This window comes from Giraffa tippelskirchi, chromosome 8, assembly GCF_054371585.1.
Source record: "Giraffa tippelskirchi isolate mGirTip1 chromosome 8, T2T-mGirTip1v1.2.pri, whole genome shotgun sequence".
Lineage (NCBI taxonomy): Eukaryota > Metazoa > Chordata > Mammalia > Artiodactyla > Giraffidae > Giraffa > Giraffa tippelskirchi.
In genome coordinates, this window is record NC_137282.1 from 72,708,649 (window position 1) to 72,733,721 (window position 25,073).

At 46.9% G+C, this 25,073-nt stretch overlaps 1 protein-coding gene across 6 annotated transcripts in view; it reads right to left on the minus strand.

Annotated features, from left to right (window-relative positions):
- The window catches only part of ERICH1 (glutamate rich 1), a 144,292-nt gene that overhangs the window by 92,418 nt on the left and 26,801 nt on the right, over positions 1–25,073 (minus strand). For 4 of the 6 annotated variants that reach the window (XR_014063463.1, XR_014063462.1, XR_014063465.1 and 1 more), the window contains exons 3-5: positions 22,272–22,406; positions 15,097–15,591; positions 12,533–12,727 (exon numbers count right to left, since the gene is read on the minus strand). Coding sequence is in view for 2 of the 6 variants with exons in the window: in XM_081524195.1 (XP_081380321.1) it covers positions 9,198–9,268; positions 12,533–12,727; positions 15,097–15,591; positions 22,272–22,406 (896 nt within the window). In the remaining 4 variants the exon portion in view is untranslated. Of the gene's footprint in view, positions 1–8,519; positions 9,269–12,532; positions 12,728–15,096; positions 15,592–22,271; positions 22,407–25,073 lie in introns of those variants that run through there. The other 2 variants (XM_081524195.1, XM_081524196.1) reach the window with 2 other exon arrangements.

Genomic DNA, 25,073 nt, shown 5'->3' on the forward strand with positions numbered 1-25,073 from the left:
AGAGGAAAGGCCAGGTGAAGTCCCAGAAGGTGCGCCTGCAGGCCAGGCAGAGGCCCTCAGCACCCAGCAGCCCTGGGTTGGGGACTCCAGCTTCCAGGATGGAGGGGTCAGCATCCACCGGACACCGTGCAGCTGCAGGCACACACAGCTCTTGGTGAGGTGTCCCGAGGGCTGCCCGCCGGCCCCGGGTGCTGCACTCTGGCTGTGCCACCTCCTCATTCTCACCAGCCACCACTCTGTTCGCTCTGAGTAACCACATGTGGGCCAAGTTCTACTGATGACCCAGGCAGGCAGGAAACCCCCTTTCCTACTGACAGTTTGCCAAGGCTCACTTCAGCCAGATTGAGATGCTTAACTTCCTCATCAGGTAACAGGAGCTGAAGTGGGGTGTTTACCAATAGCCTCCTGGGGTTCACACTCAGCCTTCAGGAGACAGATAATCAGGAAAGGGAATCGTGGAGTTTTAGAAGGGCTTCTCGCAGCATTTCATTGGCGGCTGCAGTGCTGGAGACATGGGCCTGACAAGTGACCTGGGCTCTGCCCTTTAGCTCTGGACCTGGCCCAAGGGTCAGTGTCCGTATAACCTGAGTCGCCCTATGTGGCACTGACCCTCCACACACTGCCACCCAAACAAGCACATCTTCTGTGCCTAAAAGCAGATGTTTCCTCTAAAAGGCAGCACAGACGCTCCTCCTCAGGGTCTACAGAGTGTGGGATTCCCAAGGCTGCCCCGATGGGCCAGCACCGGGGAGCTCAGCCCACACAGGATGGGCCATCCGTGTGCAGTGGGCAGTCTGTAGCGTCTAGCACAATCGTCTTCCCTACTTCAGTTGTGCTCTCCTGGTATCTTCCCCTCCCCACCCGATGGTGACTTAGCAACACAAGTTGCCATGGGGACGGATCTGCAGAGAAGGTGAACAGTTCTTGGTACAAAAGTTACGTGCCCCATGTGTAGGACAGACCATGGCAATACTAAAACCTGCAGGGAATACTGCAGTTGTGTGAAAACTGCCTTGTGTTCATACGTGAAACAGAGGTGGTGCTGAGTTCAGATGGGGTGAACAGCTTTCTCACCTGCATACCTGTTGCTGGAACACCTGCAGGTCAGGTGGCACCTGGGGAACCTGCAGGAGGGCCTTCCCGCATGGGGGCTGGTCTCCCCACTCTTTTAATGCAGACTGACCACCCGATTTCTCTGATGTCCAGAGTCCCCCAAGTTACTAGGCTCCTCTTGGGAGTTTGGCCCCCCAGAGAGAACAACTGTAAGGACCTTTAGGAACTAATATTCTTTGGGAGAAGTAGTGTTTTTACCAAGCTCAGTACCTCCTTTAATATGGTTTCAGTGTCTTTCTCTTGAATATACAACCTTTTACTTATTGAATCAAGTAGAAGGAAATGTAATGCCTGTTAGTTTTAACAGGCCCATCTTCCTTTGAGTCTTTTACTATAAAATTCTTCCCAACCACCAGCATGGCTGTCATCCTCTACTATCTCCTGGAGTTTGCTCAAATTCATGTCCACTGAGTAGGTGATGCCATCCAGCCATCTCATCTTCTGTCACCCCGTTCTCCTTTTGCCCTCAGTCTTTCTCAGCATCAGGGTCTTTTCCAGTTGGCTGGAAACATGAGAACATCAGGTGGCCGAAGCATTGGAACTTCAGCTTCAGCATCAGTCCTTCCAATGAACGTTCAGGACTGACTTCCTTTAGGATGGACTGATTTGATGTCCTTGCAGTCAAAGGAACTCTGAAGAGTCTTCTCAAGCACCACAGTTTGAAAGCATCATTCTTCAGCGCTCAACCTTGTTTATTGTCCAGCTCTCACATCTATACATGATTACTGGAAAAACCACAGCCCTGACTATACAGGCCTTTGTCAGCAAAGTAATGTCTCTGCTTTTCTGTCTAGGTTTGTCATAGCTTTCCTTCCAAGGAGCAAGTGTCTTTTAATTTCATGGCTGTAGTCACCATCTGCAGTGATTTTGGAGCCCAAGAAAATAAAAGTCTGTCACTGCTTCCACTTTTTCCCTTTTATTTGCCATCATGTGATGGGACGCCATAATCTTAGTTTTTTGAATGTTGAGTTTAAGCCAGCTTTTTACCCTCCTCTTTCACTCTCATCAAGAGGCTCTTTAGTTCCTCTTGGTTTTTTGCCAGTGGGTGGTAGCATATGCATATCTGACTTTGTTGATATTTCTGGCAATCTTGATTCCAGCTTGTGATTCATCCAGCCTGGCATTTCACATGATGTACTCTGCAAATAAGTTCACTAAGCAGGGTGACCAATATACAGCCTTGACTTACTCCTTTCCCAGTTTTGAACCAGTCTGTTTTTCATGGTCAATTAAGGTCAAGCAAATATTTCTTCATCCACAAAGTGGGGATGATAATAACTGTTAAAATTCTGATAGATTGTGAGAACAGAATGATATTAGATGTAAGGGATTTATCGCATACCTGGCAGACAGTAGGTGCTCAATAAATATTAGCTCCCCTCTTCTTCTTCATTCTCCATTATGAATATAATTAAAAACTGGATGAGCACCTAAATCTGCAATGAGAATATTGCAGAGAGAAGAAAATGGATTATACTGTGGAGTCTGTGAGGATGAGTTGAGGCTGCCCTCTGATTTCTGCATTCGTATTTACTTGATGTTGGTTCTGTGATCACTGCCTTGATGGTGGATCCCTGGCAGTTGCTGTCGGTTACTGCCTGCAATCATGTTGGAATGCCCCAACCACTTAACAAAACATTTATTATTTTAGGACATTTCTAGCAAGGGTATTGTTTGGTTGCAAAGTCATGTCCAACTCTTTACAACCCCATGGACTGTAGCCCATCAGGCCCTTCTGTCCATGGGATTTCCCAGGGAAGACTACTAGAGTGGGTTGCCATTTCCTTCTCCAGGGGATCTTCCCGACCCAGGGATCGGGAACTCGTGTCTCTGGAGTCTCCTGCATTGGCCGGCAGATTCTTTTACCACTGAGCTACCAGGGAAGCCCTAGAAAGGGTAGTGGTGACTAAATCTGAAGAGGAGATATTCTTGGGCATAACTGCCAGTAGAAATGTGCCAACATTTTGAATCAACAGCATAGCTGCTGATTGAAATATCTCCTTGTTGGTGCAGACAGAAAATAGCCATGAGAAGGTGAAGCACCTCCTTCTTTCACCTGCTGTCACCTCCCAGCATTTCTGCCTTCCTCCTGTATTTCCAGACATCCTCGTCCTATCTCTTTTAGCTCAGGCATCACCTTTATGAAGCCCTCTTTCTCCCTTGATTCTTCCACAAAGGTAATTTCTCTCCATCTAATTCTGATAACCTATCACCTATACATTCTCACCTACACCTTGCTCATCTCATTTTCTACTTTCTATCTTTAGAAGTGCTCTGTGATACTGAGCAAGTCCCCTAGATTCTCTGGTTACCAGAGAATTCTCTCTTGCAAAATTAAAGGAGCTGAATGATTCCATCTGAATATCCATGGGACCTAGAAGTGAAGATGACCAAGGGCATCTGGTCTACATAGGACATGGACCTGAAGGGCTGGCACAGCTAACCACACTGACAGCAGGTCCTCCAGAAGGAAGACCTGAGTGGTCACCTTAAGTGGTCTGTTGAGTGACCAGTGCAAGATCTGTGCCAGGTGCTATGGGCCAGGATGGTACCAGAAGGGTCATTGCCAATGGCTGCATGCAAGGACAAAGGACTTGAAGGCCCATAACCAGTTGGTTTTCAATGAAGCAGAAGGGAGACCATCCTGGCAGCTTGACTCTACCAGGGGAAGCCTTCCAGACCCTGGTCTTTCCCAGGTCTCCTGCTGGCCTCCAAGGAATTGCTGGCAGGTGGGCAGAGGCTCAGGGGGAGCTGGGGCTTGTGGGGGCCTCAGGGAGGTGAGAGTATCCTCTGCTGGCAGCCAAGAAGAAAACTAGGACCTTGATCCCATAGCCACAGGAACAGAATTCTGTGCACAGCCGCCTCTAGGCCCCAAACCCAGGACACAGCTGGCCAAGCCTGGGTCTGATCCATGGTCACTGGGAGGCAATGAAAGATGCTGTTTTAGCCACTAAAATTGTGGTAGTCTGTCATGTGGAGTGGGTTTTGGGGACCCTGCAACTCCTCAAGTTGTGCCATGTCTCTGTGTGTGGTGGGGAAGCTCTGTGCACCCTTCATACTTGGGAGGGGACCCAAGTTTTCACCAGATTCTCTGAATGAGAAGACAAGTGCCACAGAAAAACTGGGCATAGACAGTGCTGGACAGAGAGGAAAACCCAGAGCCGGCCAAGGGGGATGAGTGAACCCAGGACAATTTCTTCTGAAAACACTGAGTCTCGGGGTCTAGGGAGCCAGCGGCAAGACTCGGCCACCTCTTCTACTCGCTGAGTCTTCGGGATTCAGGAAAGCCTGGGGGTTTGCCTGGCACACCCATCTCACTGTCAGCAAGCTGATGAACACTCATATTCTTGAGAGCTTCTTTTGTCTGCATTAATTGGTATGGTTTACAGAAAACGAGTGACACGGACTGAATAAGCATCCTGCACGATTGTAAAAGATAAGTTGATCTAATTATCATCCAACTGCAATCATGCTGGGAGAATCAGATTATTGTATTTATGCTGACACAGAGACATGATTTATTTGTTTTTGTTTTCTAGATGAGGCATTTTTCTTCTTGAAATTAGGATGATCCACAAAACTGATTAACCCTGACTACCCTACCTGTTCAGTTACACCCTTGTTCCTCTGTACCTTTAGGGTGTGGTCAGAGAGACTTGTCCTGGTTGGTGGCCTGTCCTCGTTGGTGACCTGATAGAAGTGAGCTGATAGAAGGGTTTACAGGGATTCTGTGCTGAGACCAGAAAGAATCAAGTAAAAGGTCAAGTCCTATCTGCAAATAAGAAGTTTTCCCTGAAATCCATCAACAGTGTGTCCATCTGCTGGGCATGGAAAAGATGTAAATTGTGCATGCAAATTGGAGGTGGAGAAATAACAGGAAATTATAAATCAGCCAATACTTTATTTTCATACTGGCAAATGTGTCATTAATTAGGAGGCATCTTAATAGAAGAACTACAACCTGGTGAATCAGAAAGCCAGGTGTCCCGCCCAATGAGTGGGATGTTTCGGAGAGGAGGCAGCAGGCTGACATCACCTGCCTGCCAGTGACCCCTCAACCCTGTGGTGAAGGGGATGTGATTCCCCGGCCTCTTATCTCACCAATGTGACGTCTCAGGGAAGGAGGAAGAGGCAGTGGTGGCAGCTGAGTATGTCTCCATTGAGGGGTAAGTGAAGGCCATTGTGGGTAGACAAGAAACTGCCACAGCTCCTACTTCAGGGTGTGGCTGTGTTCTTTTTCCATCTCCATGGGGAAAATGGATCATCACCCATTCTCAAGGAGGCAGCCCCTGGGGTACAGTAGGCCCACCCTGCTTGGTGGCCCATCCTGGATGATGGACCTCTCCTGGTTGGTGGCCTGTCCTAGTTGGTGGATTTGTCCTTGTCGGTGGATTTGTCCTGGCTAGTGACCAATCCTGGTCAGTGGACCTGACCTGATCGGTCACCTCTCCTGGTTTATGGCCCTGTCCTGGTTGGTGGCATATCCTGGTTGGCCCTGTCCTTGTCCAAGCCTGGTTTGAGGCTCCCCTTACCAACTTTTATTAAGCCTAGGGAGCTTCACAGAAACCAGTCTTAAGTTGACAGATCTCCAGAACCAGTAGGACATCCTTACTGATTCATCTGCCGCCAGGAGGTTCCACTTAGTGGGACAGACACCTCTTAAGAACACAGTGAGGTGCGGGGGAAGAGAAGCCCTGGAGAATGGTACATCCATGGTAGAAGGAAAGAAAGAAAATTATCTTTTCCACAGATGATATGATCTTATATGTAGAAAACTCTAGTGATTACACACACACACACACACACACACACACACACACACAGCTGTTAAGAGCTAATACATGAATTCAACACACTAGTGGGATACAAGATCAATATGAAAAATCAGTTGCATTTCAAAAAAATTAGTTGCATTTCTGTATACTGGCAATGAACAATCTGAAAAGAAAATAAAAACAATTCCATTTATGGGACCATATCTCAATATAATAAAAACTGTTTATAACAAACTCACAGCCAACACAACATTCAATGGTGAAAAGTTGAAAGCCCTGTCACTAAAATCTGGAACAAGACAAGGATGCCCACTCTTACCACTTCTATTCAACAGAAAGTTGAAGGTCCTCACCATAGCAATCAGACAAGAAAAAGGAAAAGTATACAAACTGGAATGGAAGAGGTAAAATTATCATTATATGCAGATGGCATGACACTATATACAGAAAACCCTAAAGACTCCACACAGAAACTATTAGAACTGATCATTTCAGCAAAACAGCAGGATGCAAGACTAACATATAGAAATTGGTTGTATTTCTTTAGACTGACAATGAAATGTCAGAAAGGGCAAATAAAACAAACAATTCCTTTTAAAACTGCATTAAAAAAATACTTGACAGAAAACAACAAAATTCTGTAAAGCAATTATCCTTCAATTAAAAAAAAAATTAATTATTTTTAAAAAAACTTAGGAATAAACCTGACCAAGGAGGTGAAAGACTTATATGCTGAGAACTATAAAACATTAATAAAGGAAACTGAAGATGATTCAAAGAAATGGAAAGATATCCCATATTCTTGGATTAGAAGAATTAACATTGCTAAAATGCCATACTACCCGAAGCAATCTACAGACTGAATGTGATCGCTATCAAATTACTCATGACATTTTTCACAGAACTAGAACAGATAATCCTAAAACTTATATGGAACCATAAAAGACCCAGAATTGCCAAAGCAATTCTGAGGAAAAAGAACAGAGCAGGAGGTATAACCCTCCTGGACTTCAGACAATACTGCAAAGCTACAGTAATCAAAACAACATGGTACCAGAACAAAACAGATATATGGATCAATGGAACAGAATAGAGAGCCCAGAAACAAAATCCACACACCTACAATCTTCAGCAAAGGAGGCAAGAACATGTAATGGAGAAAAGACAGTCTCTTCAGTGTTGGGAAAGCTGGACATCCACATGTGAATCAGTGAAGTTAAGGACACACCCTCATACAAAAATACACTCAAAATGAATTAAAGACGTAAGACATGGCACCATAAAATTCCATGGACAAAACATTCTGTGACATACCTTGTACCATTCAGTCTCCCAAGGCAATAGAAATAAAAGCAAAAATAAACAAATGGGACCCAACCAAACTTATAAGCTTTTGTACTGCAAAGAAACCATCTATAAAACAAAAAGATAGCCTATGGACTGGGAGAAGATATCTGCAAATGATGTGACTGACAAAGGCTTAATTTCCAAAATATATTATACAAACAGCTCATACAACTCAATATCAAAAAACCCAATCAAAAGATGGACAGAAGACCTAAATAGACATTTCTCCAAAGAAGACATACAAATGGCCAACAGGCATATGAAAAGATGTTCAATGTCACTAATTATTTGAGCAATGCAAATCAAAACTACAATAAGGTACCACCTTACACTGCTTAGAATGGCCCTGATTAAAAAGTCTATACAAATAATAACTACTGGAGAGGGAATGGAAAACAGGGAACCCTCCTACCTTGTTTGTTGGAATGTAGGCTGGTACAGCCACTATGGAGAACAGTACAGAGGTTCCTCGAAAAACTGGAGCTGCCATATGACCCAGTACAAAGAACTCATAATTCAATGACAAAAAGCTAATAATCTAATTCACAAATGGGTGATAACTTCAAGCAGGTCTCCAAAGGGGAGAACAGCTAATGAGTACATGGAATGTAAACTGAACCTACTATGCGATGCCTTTACACAACCACGAGGATGGCTGTTACCAGAAAAGTGGAAAATGACAAGTATTGGTGGGGACGCAGAGAACTCAGCACTCCTGTTTGGCTAGTGGGAATGAAGATAGCGCAGCTGCTGTGGACCACAGCCTGGAAGCTCCTCAAAAGGTTAACGTAGAATTACCATCTGACCCAGCTATTCCACTCCCAAGAGAAGTGAAGAAAATGTCCACACATAATTTTGTACGTAATGTTCACAGCAGCATTATTCATAAGAGGAAACGGGGGCAACAACCCAGTGTCCATGGACAGATGGTAGATAAACAGCGTGGAACATCGTTCAGCCTAAAACAAGGGAGGATAGTTGTGATGACCTCATGATGCTGTGAATGTACTTAATGCTACTGAATCATACACTTCAAAATGGCATATTTATGTTACATATATTTTACCACAAGAAAAAAATGTATATTTTTATACATAGAGACAATGTGGTCCTATAACACTGCATTGACTGGTGTTTTTAAAACTCAGTCTCACTGAAAACTGGTGATGGCTTCCACAACAAGAGGAAACAGGAAAAATATGTTCTTGATATTATTCCCAAAGTAGAGAAGAGGAAAAGCAGAAGAAAACAATAAATAAATTCAATTACTATAGAATCAAACTACTTAAAATGAAGATTTTAATACCCATACAACATTCTTAAACTTTCAGACACAGGTGATTTAAAACTTTATAAAAAATATATATATAGCTTCAAACTATAGTTTTAACAGAATGTCCATTTTAAAATTTAAGATGTACAAAATTTCAAAGAAATTTTCAATTTTATCCCAATTTATCACTTGAAGTCTCAGATTACATTTACCTATTATGTGCAAACACATAAATAAATAATATGGCAGAAATGTCCTCAGAGTTCCCAGGGTCTGGGTTACAAAGAAAACTTAGAAGAGAATTTCATCTCCTCTGTGTATAGGAAGTAAGTCTCAGACCATTTCATACTGGTCTTTTCTATTTTCTTGTCAAATATTGCTGCTGCTGCTAAGTCGCTTCAGTCGTGTCCGACTCTGTGCGACCCCATAGACGGCAGCCCACCAGGCTCCGCCGTCGCTGGGATTCTCCAGGCAAGAACACTGGAGTGGGTTGCCATTTCCTTCTCCAGTGCATGAAAGGGAAAAGTGAAAGTGAAGCCGCTCAGTCGTGTCTGACTCTTAGCGACCCCATGGACTACAGCCTACCAGGCTCCTCCGTCCATGGGATTTTCCAGGCAAGAGTACTGGAGTGGGATGCCATTGCCTTCTCCCTGTCAAATATTAGCTCTTCTTAAATAGATGCACTGATTTCATTCGTTTTTCTCAGGAAGGATATGTGTGATCCAGTAATTAAAGAGAGATGAGATTACTCGGGCATATTCTGAAAAGCAAAAAGAAAACAGAACAAAAAATAAAAAGAAAAATTATAAATTATTATTGTGCAACTATTAGTTCTTAGGCCAAAAGTAAATCCTGAATTAATCGAATGAAACACAACTTAGGAGGTGAAATGACACTAATAGCACACTTGTGCATCCCACAAAAGTATAGTCTGGAATGTTTGTATTTCACTTCACAACATCACACACAATACTACAGGCTTAAAATCTGAGCTCGAAAAAAACAGCATACAAAGTAAAAGAAAAACGTCAGTTTACATCAAAGGTGGACAAAGCAGCAGGAAGTTAGAAGCATAATTCTAAGTGAGATGAGCTGCGATGGATGGCACTCAGGTTTCAGGAACGGTCCCAAGAACGGCCCAGCAAAGTGCCTGAGCTGAGGGCACAGCCCCTCGTTTCAGGCCTTGCTCTTTGTAAAGACGCTCATGGTAGGGAATGTCAGGTCCAAGGCTCCAACCCCAAGGCTTAGACCTCGGTGCCCAAGGGGCAGCTGACTGCTGCTGAGGCTGAGATGCATTTCTGCGAAGAGGCTGGGACTGCAGGCCGGGGTCCATCTCGTGCTCCATACAGAAGTGTGCCAAGCTGCCTCCAAACGCACGGTCTGTCCTGCCCTAGGCCAGCCCCCTGGCCCCTCAGCCTCAGGCATGAGGATGCCTAATATGGACACAGAGGACTCGGGAGGGTTCAGGGCAGGAGTGCCCGCAGCGTCTTCACGGTGTGCAGAGCATGATATGAACCCCACAGATGGTAGATGTATGTACATGCAGATGACAGAATGCGGTCTGTTGGACTAACTGTAGAAACACATGCGCTGGCTGTGGGATATGCTGCCACACCCAGCTGATGAAACACCCACAAACTAGGAAAACTAACTGCTGAGGCAGCAGAGAGAGAAAGGGCCCAGTGTCTGCTACTGAAATGCTACTATTTCCAGGCTGATCCCATCGACAGGAGAGACGCAGCTACTGACTAAGCTTCATAAGCTAGTTGTATGAAAAAGAAAACAATTTCAGAATGCTAAAGCTGACTGAATTAGACAGAACCAATATTTGAAAATAAAGCTTCACCATTTGTAAGATTTCATTTTATAAAGTAGCATGACATGGAAACACTTCTAATGCATATCCTACACAGACACACTAAAAAGGAATTTATTTTCACAGAGAAGTGCTTCAAACCTAAATTTTAGTTCCATCAACTGATTAAATAAGTGCTTCCAGGCAAAACTTGTCCAATGATTTTCACTAAAGCCCCCAGCGCTGCCCCTGCTCCCCTGACGCATCTCAGCCATGTGTGGGGAGCACCTTCAGTGTGAGGAACTCAGCTGGACTGTAAATCATTTGTTTTCATATCTCATAAAAACACTGTATTAGTTTAACCTAATAAAATTGGCTTTTTGCAAAAACTTCCTTATGGAAGCAAAAATGCTAAAATACTGAATACAATGGGCCCGACAACCAGCAGGAAGGAAGGATGCAGACATGGGGTCCTGAGCGGCCAGGGCCCCCCCTCCACTGGTGGGAGCCTGGTTCTCGAGTGCTCAGCTCACACCTCAGGATCTCCTTTTGGAGCTGCTCCCGTGAGAAGCGCACCCACTCCCTTGCTCAGCGCACACACCCTCAAAGGCGCCACCTTCACCCCCCAGCTACCCGCTTCACACTGCAGATCCCACCAGGACAAAGCCCCTGTCCCCCAGGCCCCACACTGCTCCATGAAGGGGACTGGCAGCAGCTCGCTGGGGCGTGAGCCCCACCCTGGACACAGACAGGCACCTCTAGCCGGTCCTGGACCCTCTGACTGCTTCTCCTGCTCATATGGGCTCAGGCCAAAGAGGGCCCTCGCCCAGGCAGCAGGGAAATCCGAGTCCACCTTCACACCTGGCCCAAATCTGACCACGCCTGGGGATGGCCCTCTTGCCAGGAGCATGACCAAAGCCCCTGCTGCCCGAGACCCCTTCTCTGGTCTGAGTGCGATGGCCCAAGAGGCCCTGCTCAGCACAGCCACACACCGTGGGCCTCCCAGTGGCCCCGTCTCCCAGGATGAAGGCCAACACACTCAGCAGGCCCCTCAAGACCAGACATGACCAGGCCCTGGTTCCTCCCCCACCCTCTCCTGCTCATCCCATGTCTCCTCCACGGGCGCAGCTGTACAAAGCATGCCTCGCTGACTTTCCGGTCCCCACGAGAACACGACCCTGAAGGGCAGGGAGCTCCTCTGCTCTCTCCACTGACGGCCTGCGGTGGGACCAATGTCACAGGTGGGGCAGATAAGGCCCCTCATGGATCAGCTCTGGATCAACGTGGAGGCAGGTCCTCCTGAGGAGCCCGACTCACAGGGTCTTGTCAATCCCCCATCCACCTGCTAATTGTATCAGTGCCACATTGCTTTACCGTTGGCTTTACTATCAACTTTACTGTCACTTCATGTGACGAAATGTGGCGTGTAGCTTTTTCAGCACATCGGTCTGACTCCTCAGCCATACTCTGAGGTTTCCGAGGAGGAAAGCCGTGCACTGCACTCACTCAGAGACCACTGCCCTGAGGTGACCTGCAGGAGCTTCCGCCCACTCAGCTGTCTGTCTGTCCTACGCCTGTCTGGGTCTGACAGGGGCTCTGCTCCACGCTGCTGCCAAACAGTCCCAGTCCTCTGATCCTCAGTGTCTGCAGACTTCAGTGGCCTGGACCTTCCCACTGAGGCCCATTTCAAGCCGCCAACGTGAAGGCCCCACCCCACAATGCTGTGAGCACACGAGCACAGTCAGCCCCAGCGCCTGACAGTTTGCATGGAACGGGTATCCAACAAAGGTTGAGGAAGTAAACAAGAGAGAAATCGTCTAATGGTTCAACTCTCCCTTTTAACTTCAGGGGTTCAGGAAGGCAGACCAAGATACCTGGGGAACAGAAAATGGACCATCTTCACATCTAGCAGAGGAAAACGAAAAGGGAAAAGAAATGAACTCTTCCACTTCCATTTAAACCAGTAAAAATTCAGTCCTAGGAGTGGAGCTCACAAGTCTGGAAAAAGTAGATTGCACATGCATGTCTGCATATATCAGGAGATAATTTTACAGCAAGAGAGATGCAAGGAGCATAACCCTCTGTGGGAACCTACTCCTCAAGCATATGTGCAGCCTTACATTTTCTGATACAGGACTGTTTCGGTGGAGAAAGTTTTTCAGAGGTGAACCCGAGACAAGTTTCTAAAGCAGCACAATGAACCAAGGGCGTAATGAACAGAGCACATACCGGGTGGCATCCTGCAGTGTTCCGGGAACACGTCCAGGGCACTCTTCAATCTCTTAGTGTCGTGCAAAAGTAGCAGCGTTTTCATGTGATCCAGAATGAACACGTCTGAGGGGGACACACTGTGAGTTTCCAGTTGTTTAAACAGCTTGTTGGTGCTTTCCATAAAGACACCAGGATCAGAATCCTTGGAGACACCTAAACAAGGACCGGGTCACTGAGAATCGCATTTTTACTCTTGTAAACTGAAGATAAGCTTTCACCTCTTAAAGAAAGCCTCAAACATATATTTCTACTTAAGAGTGATGTGTCTGGGATACAAAAAGTAGCCATGAGGGACAATCAGAGCAGAACTCTGAAAAGTAAACAACAAAATACAATTATTGAAGCGCAGTGGAAACATGGTGTCTGTTAAGGCACTGATCTCGTAAAGCAGCTGGGTGTCCCATGTCCTAGAAGTCACACACAGAGCACAGGGAACAGACACCACATCAAGCCCTCTGACAGCATCAGGAACTGCAGAGAACAAAGCTGCTGGGCATCTGCGATGCTTCGGGGAAGCCCAAGAGGTGACCGTGGCTCTCCTGTTGCCCACAAGCCACAGCGCCCTCCCCATCGCATTGTGCTGAGGCCGTTTCTGCACTAGCCCCGGTTGGCACTCATAGAATGTCCAGAGCCTGTGACTCTGTGGCCTTTGGCAGCTCTGAAAAGCTCCTGGCTGCCACCTCTTCCCATCCCACTGCGCAGCCCCACGGGCGAGCCTCTTTCTGACCTATGTGGCTGCTACGCCTAGAAGCTCCGTTTGGTTATCCTAATAGGTTCAAATTTTCTGGTGAAAGTCTCTGATTTGTATCCTTGTCCACTTTCTCCCTACTTCTTGGAGTTCTCAGTCACAGCTATTTTAGATCTGCCGTCTGGTGATGGTGGTGTCTCTACCCCACGGCCCCTTTCTACTACGCTGTTCCTCATGGGTTAGGCTGTGCCATCCTGTCTCTTGCTGCACCTGACACACTCCATCGAATGCATGAGAAAACTCCGGAGCTCGGCTCACGGCATTCTCCTTGCCTCTGCTTGGCAGACAGGGAAGGGGCCATCGACAGAGCCGACAGCAGGGGGCTGCATGTATGGCCGGCAGAGGTCCAGCTGCACCTGAGCGTGTGGCCAGCGTGCGGTGCGGGAGGGTCAGTTTAGCCCTGCCTGCTCGGTCCCCGAGACGCCAGAGGCTGCCCTCCTCCCATCCCACAGTTCAGGGCTGGGCCATGGCTTTAAAGGGGACCAGTGCGGCTCTGCTTCTGATCTCCAACCTTCCTTTGTCACAGAGCTGCCAACTCTGGGCCCTCCACCTTCCTTCCCAGACCCGGGAGGCTCTGCTAGTCGGCCTGCTCCCCAGGCTGCGCTGCCCCTTCCCTTGGACCCGAGCCCGAGCCCGTCTGGACAGGCAAACACCTGAGGGGCAGAGGACAAACACCCAAGGGGTGGGGGGTAAGCACCTGGAGGGAGGAGGGCAGCAGGCGTCTGGCTCCCCTGGCCTGTGCTGCGCCTCCTCTGGGACCTGCCCTTGGCCTCCTCAGCAGCTCCTGGAACCCCAAGTTCACCTTATACATCAGGCTCCTTGGCAGGAGGGTCGTCTGCCAGAAGCTACTCTCTCAGGCAGAGAGATCACCTACTGAAATCTCTCTGAACCCTATTTCTGTTCTGCAGTGTATCCACCACGTCCTCCTATTAGTGCCATGTGGATATCTGCTAAGGATGTTTTCAACTTATTATCAATATAAAGTGCGGGTAAACAAGCAAAGAGAGAGAGGGTTAATCTTCTTGGTTAAAATGGACCCACTAAGCACGGTATTTTTGCATCACTGTTTAAGTCCATTCTTTCCCCCTCCAGTTATGATATCGTCATCATTTCTCATCTTGTTTGTGCTACAGTCTGGATGCACTAAACCACCACATTGCCAGAATCTACCAGGGGCGGATCAGAACCATGGGAGGTGGAAGGTACCTCAGCACTCTGCTCTTGGCTCCTGATCCTCAGGGCTGCTGTCAGACTCCACACAAAGGTAGGGAATCATCACCCATTAGAACAAACTCCAGAATAAACTTCATCGCCTATATCAGTACAAATAGTGCTCAAGTATCCTGAACACAGGAAAAGCTCAAATCACTGAGCTTGGGGGGCAAATCAATGTGTATACTTCCTTCACGACTCTACCAGCTGATGAAAACGAGCAAGAGTTCATCAGTCCAACCTGGATTTATATTCACTATAGATATACAGCTGAGAATACCAACATATTCAGAGAAATGAGGATGAGGAGACCACCCTCATCTGGACCCATACTGCTAATGTGCTGGCTGTTAACCCTGGTAAGCCTCAAGCAGGGGGTCAGCCCGGATCTTTGGTAGGATGAATTTAAATATTTGCATTTTTGCCTCAAAACTAACAACTTATTTGGAATACTGAATATTTTAATGTATTTTGTATTTTAAACTTTTAAACATTTTACATCTGCTCATTTTTTCCAAGTGAGTGGAGGCCATTATTCAACAGAACAACAGGAAAAACCTACCATCATAAAAATAAATTTCTTGTGTTGACTTCAAAAAGTTCAGGATACCATCTGCCTTTTCATTGGTACTTTTAACCTCTTCCTCCTCAGCGTCCAGGCCTCCTCCCTCCTCATGGGGCAGGACCCTCTCCTCCATAGTGCCCGCAGCCGCTCCCCCCGTGGCACCCTCGGTGCTCTCTCCATCAGTCTCTGGCACATCCTCCTGCTCACTGCTAGCCTCCTCAGGCTGGTACATGAAGGGCATGCCAGAGGCTCCTGTTAGTGAGCCAGCTGCTTTCTTCCTTTGCATTTGCTGCTTCTTTTTGAGTTTCCTTTTTTTATTTTTACTTATTGTGGGGCCATCTGTGTGCTGTGGCTGCAGTTTTTCTTGCAGAAGACTCTGCTGTTTCTCTGATTCTGCTGGTTCTACATGGATGTTATTGGGACTTTTAAATTTTTTCTTTGATTTATGCTTTCTAATTCTTCTTCTCTTTGGCAGATCATGAAGATCCTGATCTATAAAAACAAAAATTAAAATACAACAATTTTCTGTAAAGTGGAATCATAACAAACTCATTAGGCTAAATAAATTTTCCATTAGGATTCTGTAAATTTAGTAGAAAAGGAACTTAAGACATTTACTTCAGTGATTATTAATTTTATTCAAACCAAGTACACTATCAAGGATCCTGGGATTTATCATTAAGTAAATTAACAACCTACTTGTTCTTCCAAAAAAGGTGTGCGTATTTATTCATTATTGCAATCATGACATATGGTTTGATTTTAAGGATGTAAGAGCTGTTGCAATTTTATCCAGGGTAAAATTTCACTCCTAGTTTTGGGAAAAAAACCATGAATTCTTATGCTTTTTAAGTGTGCTTTAGTACCTTCTAAAGAGTTACTTGTATGTGGGGATGAGAAGCAAAGTGATGACTGAACCGTCCCAGTCAGCACTGGGTCACACCTGAATGAAGGGGCGATCTGGGCTCTCGGAGAAGTTGAAGGTCTGGAGTAGATGTGTGGCGGCAAGGCCTGCGGGAGGACGTGGGGCCTGAGAGGAATCACCCCCTGCCCGTGCTGCCCCGGCCATCCCACCTTGGCACCCTGGTGGCAGTGCGTGCCCAGTGCACACTCAGCACACACCCACTCTGCTCCAGCAGACCAAGGACAGCAGTCCTGCCACCCACACTCAGAGGCTCTTACGGGTGATTCCTGGGCCCATCACAGGTCGTGGTGGGACTTCTGAAACAATGCGTCACCCCATGGAACGAAAAGCCTTCTCCCTCAAAGTCCCACTCTGGGGCCTTGATCTGCCACTGACGTCAGACGGAAGGTGCCGTGGGGTCCCTGCTCTGCAGTTCTTGCGATGAGGGGCTCGAGACTCAGAGCCCACGGGTCACCCCTGCAGTCCCTGAGGCTGTGGCCGCCCTTGTTCTGGGCTCCGCATCCATCTAGGCGCCCACACGCCTCCCTGCCGCTCCCTGTGACGTGGAGGCCCTGCCCTGCAGCCAGGAGCGGTCACCACATCAGGCACTGCTGCTAGAGACAGGCAAAGAGTCCTCCCTGGCCCTGGTCCTTGATTTTCTCTTGATGCACATGACAACTGGAGACCTGTTGCTGCCTGGAACTTCACACAAAGCCCAAATCACTGCTCATAAAGTCATGACATGACAGTCATGCAGTCCCACACAAGCTATATTTTCTCTCTCTCCTCAATCACAGTGGATGACTAAGCACAGCAATTTCCTGTTTCATTTGAAAGGTGATATTAACTGACATTAGGGACCTGCTTAATGTAACAGACAGGCCACAGCTCATTCATGAGAACCTCCGAATAGCTGGCCCTTGAGTTGGTCTTGTAAAATATTAATGTTTGAAAAATGACAGCAGCTTATGAAAATTTTTAAATTTTCCAGGTTCAGTTAAAAAAAGGAAACATCAGATTTCTCTTCATTAGGGGCTATTCTTGCCTTTATTGATTTGGAAAAAAGTCACCTATAGGATGCTCCATCATGTCGCAGTAAAGCCGTCTGGGGACCAGTGTGCAGTCATTTAGGGGCACCCTCACTGTCTGCTAAGAGTGGTATCCAGGGACCTGCTCTCATTTCTCCCCAGTATCTGCATTCTCCAGGCCTGTCCAGCCGAGCCAGTCACCGACGTTATCCTCCGGTCATTTCTCTCCCCAAGCAGTGAGAGCGCAGCATGAATGTGGCCCTGTGAAGATAGTGAGCTATCAGCCTGCTACTCTGACTGTAAAACAGGGATCCGAGGAGGAGGATGTGGCAAAAAAGGCTGTAAAATGTAAGCATATCATACTTTTTTATATAACTGTGGGTGTACACTGTTTAAGAGGAAAATACTGAGACAGTGAAGGTCCAAATGCTGGGGGTTAACTGTGGTCTCTGGGTGCTGTGACTGTAGGTTGTTTCCCTCACTGTACTTTTCTGATTTCCAACTGTAAGACACTGAGCAGATATAGCTTTCATAATAAGGAAAATTGACTATTTTAAACTTAGTTAAATTATAACAACTGAAAACATATGGGATGCCACTAAATTCTACTTGAAGGCAAATTTATAACTTTAAATATGTCAGGAAAGAAAAAAGGCTAAAAATCAATGATATAAGCAAGAAGCTGGAAATACACAACTTAAACCTCACGAAAGTAGAAGAAATAACAATAAGAAGCACAGAAAAGAGAGGAAGAGGAAAGGAAAACCCAACAGAGAGGCAGCAGCCATCACTGACACTGTGAAGAAAGACAGACAAACAGCGTAAGACAGGATGGGGTGAGCACAGGAGACGTAAACAGAGTCTCGGTGAAGGTGTGTGTTAACACCCTGCCTGTGGACTCGAAAGGACCAGGAAGATGACCCTGTGAACAGCTCTGTGCAGATACATCAGCGAGCAATACCACAGACAGCTACGGGCCTAGGTGGAGTCACCTTACTTCTGGGAAACATTTAGCAAAGAAACAAACGCCTAACACACAAAACATTTCCAGAGAATAGCAACAGTGACAGAGACAGTGACAGTGCTTTGGGAGGACAACACAGTGTTCATTTCAAAACCAGAGGACTCCACAGGAAGGGAAGCCTGCAGGCCAACCCTCCCATAAACATCAACACTAGAAAAACACTACTTCTAAACAAAGTATCAACTGTTTGACTGTAGCGGCATGAAGTACTCAATCTGTATTAACATCACTACATCAGGGAAACTGGTTGCAAACTAAAAATGGAGGGGAAATGCAAAATGTGACAGAGGGGGAGAAAAGCCCTCCTCCTGCCAGCTCTGAAGGCCCAGGCAGGGCAAGAGGAGTGTCAGAGGTGGGAGGAGGCGCTCCTGGGACGCCTGCCTGACGGCACCTCCGTGAGCCCAGAAGGCCCCAGGCCCTACAGACCGGCTGTGGGGGAGCCTGCAGACAGAGGCGGGATGCACGCTCACCGCCCAGCAAGCAGGGTGGCAAGACGACACCCACAGCGCCAAGTGCGGGGGCCCCCTCCAGGACAAGAATTGCAGCCCCAGAGCAACAAGGCACCTCGCTGCCCCGGGCCTCTCCTTGCGGGCTCCAGACAAGAAGGAAACCTGCTAACAACTCTCAGGTGTGACTCTGCCGGGCCCACGAGTGGGTGCGCTGTGTGTGGACTGCCGCCCTGGATCAGAGAGTCTCCACTGAGAGCCCACGCAGGACTCTGTCTCAGCTTCAGGTGCATCTGGCGAAAGTCGCACCTTCTCAGTCAGAGTGCCTGCTCTGCTCTGCACCTGGGAAGCTCTGGAAAGCACGCATCAAGATTTCTTCAGCCCAGACAGAGTCAATAAGATCTAAAAACTAATCTGCCTCAGAACTGAGGCCTAAATCTGTCAAAACACATTGAAAGGATGGTTGTTTAACTCACAGTGAATCCACATTAGAATTGTGCACTGAGCTCATGCTTCCAAAAGCCACGAAGTTAATAACTATTTCAACTGGAGCTTGCTATTAGAATAATAATCATAATAGTCTCCCATAAAAACGACTTGATTTTAATGACTTTGCAGCTTGATCTGAACACAAAAACCATGTCAATACAGTCAAACCACTTGTAATTATGAACGAGGAGAGAGGACTGGTGCTTCCTTAGCGGCTGTTTTTATAAATATTCAACTTGGTCATCAAATATTGACTGAAGACTTAACTCCAGCAGGCGCCAGTGCCTTAGGGAATTGAGAGCTGGCAGTTCTCACATTTGTACAAGCTTTGCAACAGACCCAATCTGATTGGCACGGCGAGTGTGGGGTTTGCCAGTGCAGGATTATTACCATCAGGTAGCCAAGGAAACAGGTTGGAGAAGCAAGGAAGGCCACACGCACAGTCAGCAGTGGGGCTGCAGGCCCCAGGCCCTTCCCGCACCTCCAGCCACCTGGCAAGTTGGGGCTCCAGCCCCCAAGAGTTGGAGGTGAGGCTGTGAGACCAAGAAAGTTGTACAAATAATCAGGTACTGGATGGAAGGCAAGAGGGGGTCACCTGCATTTCTGAGGTGGGTGCGGGGTCAAGAAGGCCAAGAGAGGAAAGGGGGAAGGACCTCGCGAAGGAGAGGCCCCCATGCTGAGGTGACTGGGCAGAGGGTGGAGGGCCGCGGGAAGCTGGGACCTCACCTGACCCGACGCTGCCTGCTGGCTGCACGTGGGGCAGATCAGAACAGGGTGACAGCAGTCATGGAACGTCTCAGATGGACACAGGATGTGTGTGAGGTCAGCGAATGAGACACCAACCACTGCACAGCTGGGCCCCAGCAGGACTGACCAGCAAGAACAGGACTGGCAGGAGCAGACGGGAGCCTGCAGGCAGGGCGGAGGTCATGGAAGGAGCCCACAGGAGCCCCGCGAGGGTCTCCATGTCCGCCAGAGCCCACTGGCCCTCTACTGAGAGCCGCATGGCCCGGGGGCCACTCCCGTCACAAACAGCACAGCAGGGGCTGCTGAAAGTGAGAGAGGGGGCCGTGAAAACCCTGACGGGAGAAACCATGCCACAGAGGTCAGTGGAGGAATTAAAACCGAAGCAAGGGAGATTTCGTAGGAAATCTAGAAAAGGAAGACATCTACAGAGGAAGATCCAAAACAAGAGCCTAGCAAGGAGGAACCGGGAAATGGCCCAGATGGCAAGTGGCGGGAGAGTGTAGAAAAGATACCCGGAGACACCTCACAGTCACTAAAACCACAGGCCTGAAAACAGGTACCAGGGTGCTGGCGCCCAGCAGAGGGCATAACTGTCACAGTGACGACAGCGTTCATATGCCAAGGGCTTACCGAGCACCAGGGAAAGTTCTAGATATCTTTCAAGGTGGGAAAGGAGAGTCTAGTTATAAACAAGTTGCTTACATACGACAGATTTCACCTACTTTAAAAAAATGATATAAATACATGTATATGCAATGAAACGGAAAAAAAATCTCCATAACACACCAAGTGTGGAAGGTAGTTTATAATGTAGGAAGTATAATATGTACTTTTATAAAAGCTGCATGTGCACATACAACATGTACAGGGAGAATTTTCAAAAAATGTTTATTGAGATCTTGCCCTGGTGGTCTTAGGTAATGTTTTACTTCCTGTGTGTTTTCTATAATGCTCGACTTTTCTATAGTAAGTGTTTCTATAGTCCAGAAAAACAAAATACTTTTCTTTAAAAAAAAGGATTGGCCTAACAGAGAAGAAAAGGCCCTCTTTCCTAGAGGCTGGCCTGTTTTTCAGTTCATAGGAAAGTTGAGGTTCCTATTTCTGTGTAGAGCATGTGAATGTAACGTCTCTGTAGAGGTCCCAGAACTTCACCTGCTGGCAGTGGCAGGCAGGGACTCCTCCTTTTCAGGATGAATAAAGGATCTTTGCAAAGCTGCTGAGGCATTGTTACGATGGCAGGATGCAAATGCCTACAGCAGAAGGACGTGCCTCTGGTTGCACGGGGTCTGACAAACCAGGGGTCTGGACAAGGCCTGAGGCGAGGAGGCAGCCGGCCTTGGGGGTCACCAGCAGGCCTGCCACCTGTACCCGGGCTGAGCCAGGGGAGGCAGGATACCGCGGGCACAACAGGGAACGACCTGCACTGACACTTTCTCCTCAACTTCTCTAGAAGTAACTACTGAACTGACTTAACGGTGCTGTGCATTCAAACGGATAAAAATGGTGGACACTGTCCCACTGGACTTTTCTTCTTTTCTGACTCCAGTCCTCACACTCTCTGCTTAAACTGCCAGCAACAAGACTGTGGAGCTTCTGATCTCCCGGAAGGATACCCCCCTAGCTTAGCAGTGCACCTGGAAGGCTCTCAGCTGGGGCACCGCGCACAGGCCCACCTGGAAGGCTTGGGGGTGGAGCTCACTGCGGCGGCAGCTCCAGGTGAGTCCACACTTTGTTATTAAACACCCGAGGTACACAGCGAGTACGTCACCAAAGTGATTTATCTTTATAAGGACATAGCTTAATTTTCTAATGAAACAATCTATTTCCAATAATTCCAAAGATTTTCAACAGGGCTTAATAAGATAAATGTATCACTCCTTAACTATCTCATTTTTGATTTTATGGTTTCTGATTCTTAGGAAGTCAGAAAGATCAATCTAGTAGAAAATCGTATTTTCTTAATAGGCGAATTAATTAAGGCGTATGGTATAGAGTTTCTTAGTTTATTACTTGTTAAAAACCATCTGGGGAAAATTTTATCGAAAATTCCAAATTCCTCTTAAGGAAGTTTTGAAATGATAAATTAAAGGGGGACTTTTTAAGGCATGAATGTGACATGCAGCCTCCGCACCACCCCCAGTGCACCTCCTTCACTCATAAAACATCTGACAGCATTGTTCAGTTTTCTACCAGACACGTAACCTAAGTTATTTCCATGATTACAAAGCTGATAACAATCTTGGAAATTTTGAAAAAAATTGGAAAGTAAAGAAAAAAATTTCATTAACAAGAGAAGCACTTTCAAGTTTGGACATATTAACACCAGACTTCTCCTGATGTGTAATTTGTTAACAATAGGGCTGAGATCACACCCCAACCTGAGTCCCCTCCCAACCTGAGGTGGTGCTGTCATGCATCTTCACAAGTGTCTCTAGTGACTGCGGACCACAAGGCCATGTAACACTCACCCCCATCAAAGTTCACGTGAAGTTACACCGACCCTAGAAGTCCCTGAGGGCTGTCGGCTGTCTTACCTCCTGTGTCCTCACTGCTGGAAGAGCTCTCTGAACTTGAGCTGCGCGGGGGCTCCGGCAGAGGGGGGACCCACCCCTCAGGAGGCAGGCCCACGGTATAGAGCCGCCGCGTAGGCTGGACCCGAGTGTCACCACCTGCAGGAAGAGGCACAGACGGATGCCGTCAGACGTCCATGTGCTGGGCGGCTTCTCCAGCCAAACTCACTGAAGACGGGAAGCCACAGCCATAACTGCCGACTTTAGTAGACAAGCATTTTGCCAGAACAGCCACTCAGTTATATAACCAGCCAGGAAAAAGGAACGAGCTATGATTATTTAAATTTACATTAAGTTACTGCCTGGAAAATCCCATGGACGGAGGAACCTGGTAGGCTACAGTCCATGGGGTCGCAAACAGTTGGACACGACTGAACGACTTCACTTCACTCACTTCATACTTTATCACTGGAGAAGGAAATGGCAACCCACTCAAGTATTCTTGCCTGGAGAATCCGTGGACAGAGGAGCCTGGCGGGCCATGGTCCATGGGGTTGCAGAGAGTTGGACATGACTGAAGTGACTAAGCACTTATTATATAAACTTCCGAGTTTTTATGATATGATATAAAAACATAATTAATTCATGAATAAGAAGCAGAAAACAAAACGACTCCACATAACACACCCCTCATTATCACAATATCAATCAACATTTTGGTGCCTAGCCTTTTGGAACTTTTCCTCTGTAAATGCTAACATGTACGTACTGTGTGTCTGCACATACAGCCACACAGACACACACTTAATAGGATCACACTACACATATTTTATCATACATGTATATATGTATAATACCTTTCAAAAGTGAATATGATAAAATATTAAGATATATTTAAATCTATATGCTCTTAACGGCTACATGATGTTCCATGTTATTGGCAAATTTTACTGTAATTTAACTACTGTCTTAAATTTTGCATACAGAAATTGACTCTTAAATTTTCACTATCAGAAGTGGCTGCCATGACCATCCAGGGTATATAAAACTTTGCACAGTTGACCTCGTGGTTCCACTCAATAAACTCCTGGAAGTGGGCTGCTGGTCTGCACAGTCCAGAGTGGCATCAGTGCTGTTCCCACACCCTCTCAGCATGGGGTAGGATCAGCGCTTCCATCTCCACATTTCACTCAAAATATGGCAAAGTAACCTTTACCTAACACAAGGGGATATCCCAATTACTCTTTCACAGAAAAATGAATACTTTATTTTATAAACAACAATGACAAGGACTGAGAGAAATCGCTAGTTCACATATAACAGAATGTGTGGTTTCAAGACATTTAAATTGTAAAAGCCTTGAAACATTGTCAAATGCTTCTGCCATCAGTGTATTTCACTTTTGTGAAGCTAAGGTGCAAGAACATAGTTCTTACGTTAGGCTGATCCGCCCAGTTGATTAATGACTGAGTCGTTCCCGCCGGGATCAAGGGCAGAGAAGAGACGTGCTTCCAGGCAGACTGTCCCCCGTTGGGCAACATCAACACTTGATCATTTTTCATAAAGTATTTTTAGAAGCTTTTAATTGGCTAAATTTTTCTCAAAAAGAAAGTCAAACAACTTGGAAACATTATTGTTCACCAAATTATCAGGATAAATATGGGCGATGCCAAGGAAGGGAGGCAGGAGGTGACTCCTGGGATGAAGGATACAGATGCTGGACACTGAGGGCAGAGTTCTTTGCGAGGCTCCTGTGCTGACTATGCGCTGCCCTGAGGCCATGCCTGTGGGTGGTGGATGGGAATCTGTTCATGTGTAAGTCAGGGTGGCCCAGAGCAGAGCGCAATATCCAGGCCTGGCTTCTCTTGCCTCTTCTGGTAGCAGATGCTCACTGTCAGGACGGCGATCAGGGTCATGTTCACCACTGAGTGCTCAGGGGTCAGCAGGGCCAGGGCATCCCCTCGCCCCCACACCAGGCTACAAGGTGAGGCCTGGGGATCTGGAGGGGGCAAGTCAGCACCCTGTTGCTGCTGACAGAGGTCAGTGCCTTCCCAGAAACACTGGTGTGGCCACAAGACTTCAGAAGAGGTGACTTCAAATGCTCTCCTCTCCGTGGCTGACTGGCTTTGATCACGGTTCACCATTCTTACCAGCTCAGGCTCTGGGTCTGATGTGCAGGACACCCACTCGAGTTTGCTTTCATTCTTAACCTCTGACTCCCCTCTGCACTGTGCTTGTCCACACGGCCCCCTCTACCATCAGCACACATGTGCCCTCTGCCAGGGCACCAGACTGCCCTTGGCTTGGCCGATGCCTTCAGAGCTGGTATGCTTGTGTTACGGGGCTCAGGGCACAATGACACTGTTTTTTGTTACTCTTGTGGGATTATTTGGCTCTTTAAAATATATGCAGATGTAACTGGCAAGTTAAAAACAATAATAAAAGCAATAACAAAAAAAATAGAGTCCAATATCTTGAGTGACAGAAATTCACCAAAACCCACACACAAGTGGTTGTGGCCATTTACAGATCATGTCCTTTTCTTTAAGAACAAATGGAATTACCAATGCTCTTCTAAAATAAATAAATGCACTTCTGTAAAGTGACTATCCAAAGCCTTTGACTATGTGGATCACAAGAAACTGTGAGAAATTCTGAAAGAGATGGGAACAGCAGACCATCTGACCTGCCCCTTAAGAAACCTATAAGCAGGTCAGGAAGCAACAGTTAGAACTGGACATGGAACAACAGACTGGTTCCAAATAGGAAAAGGAGTACGTCAAGGCTGTATATTGTCACCCTGCTTATTTAACTTATATGTAGAGT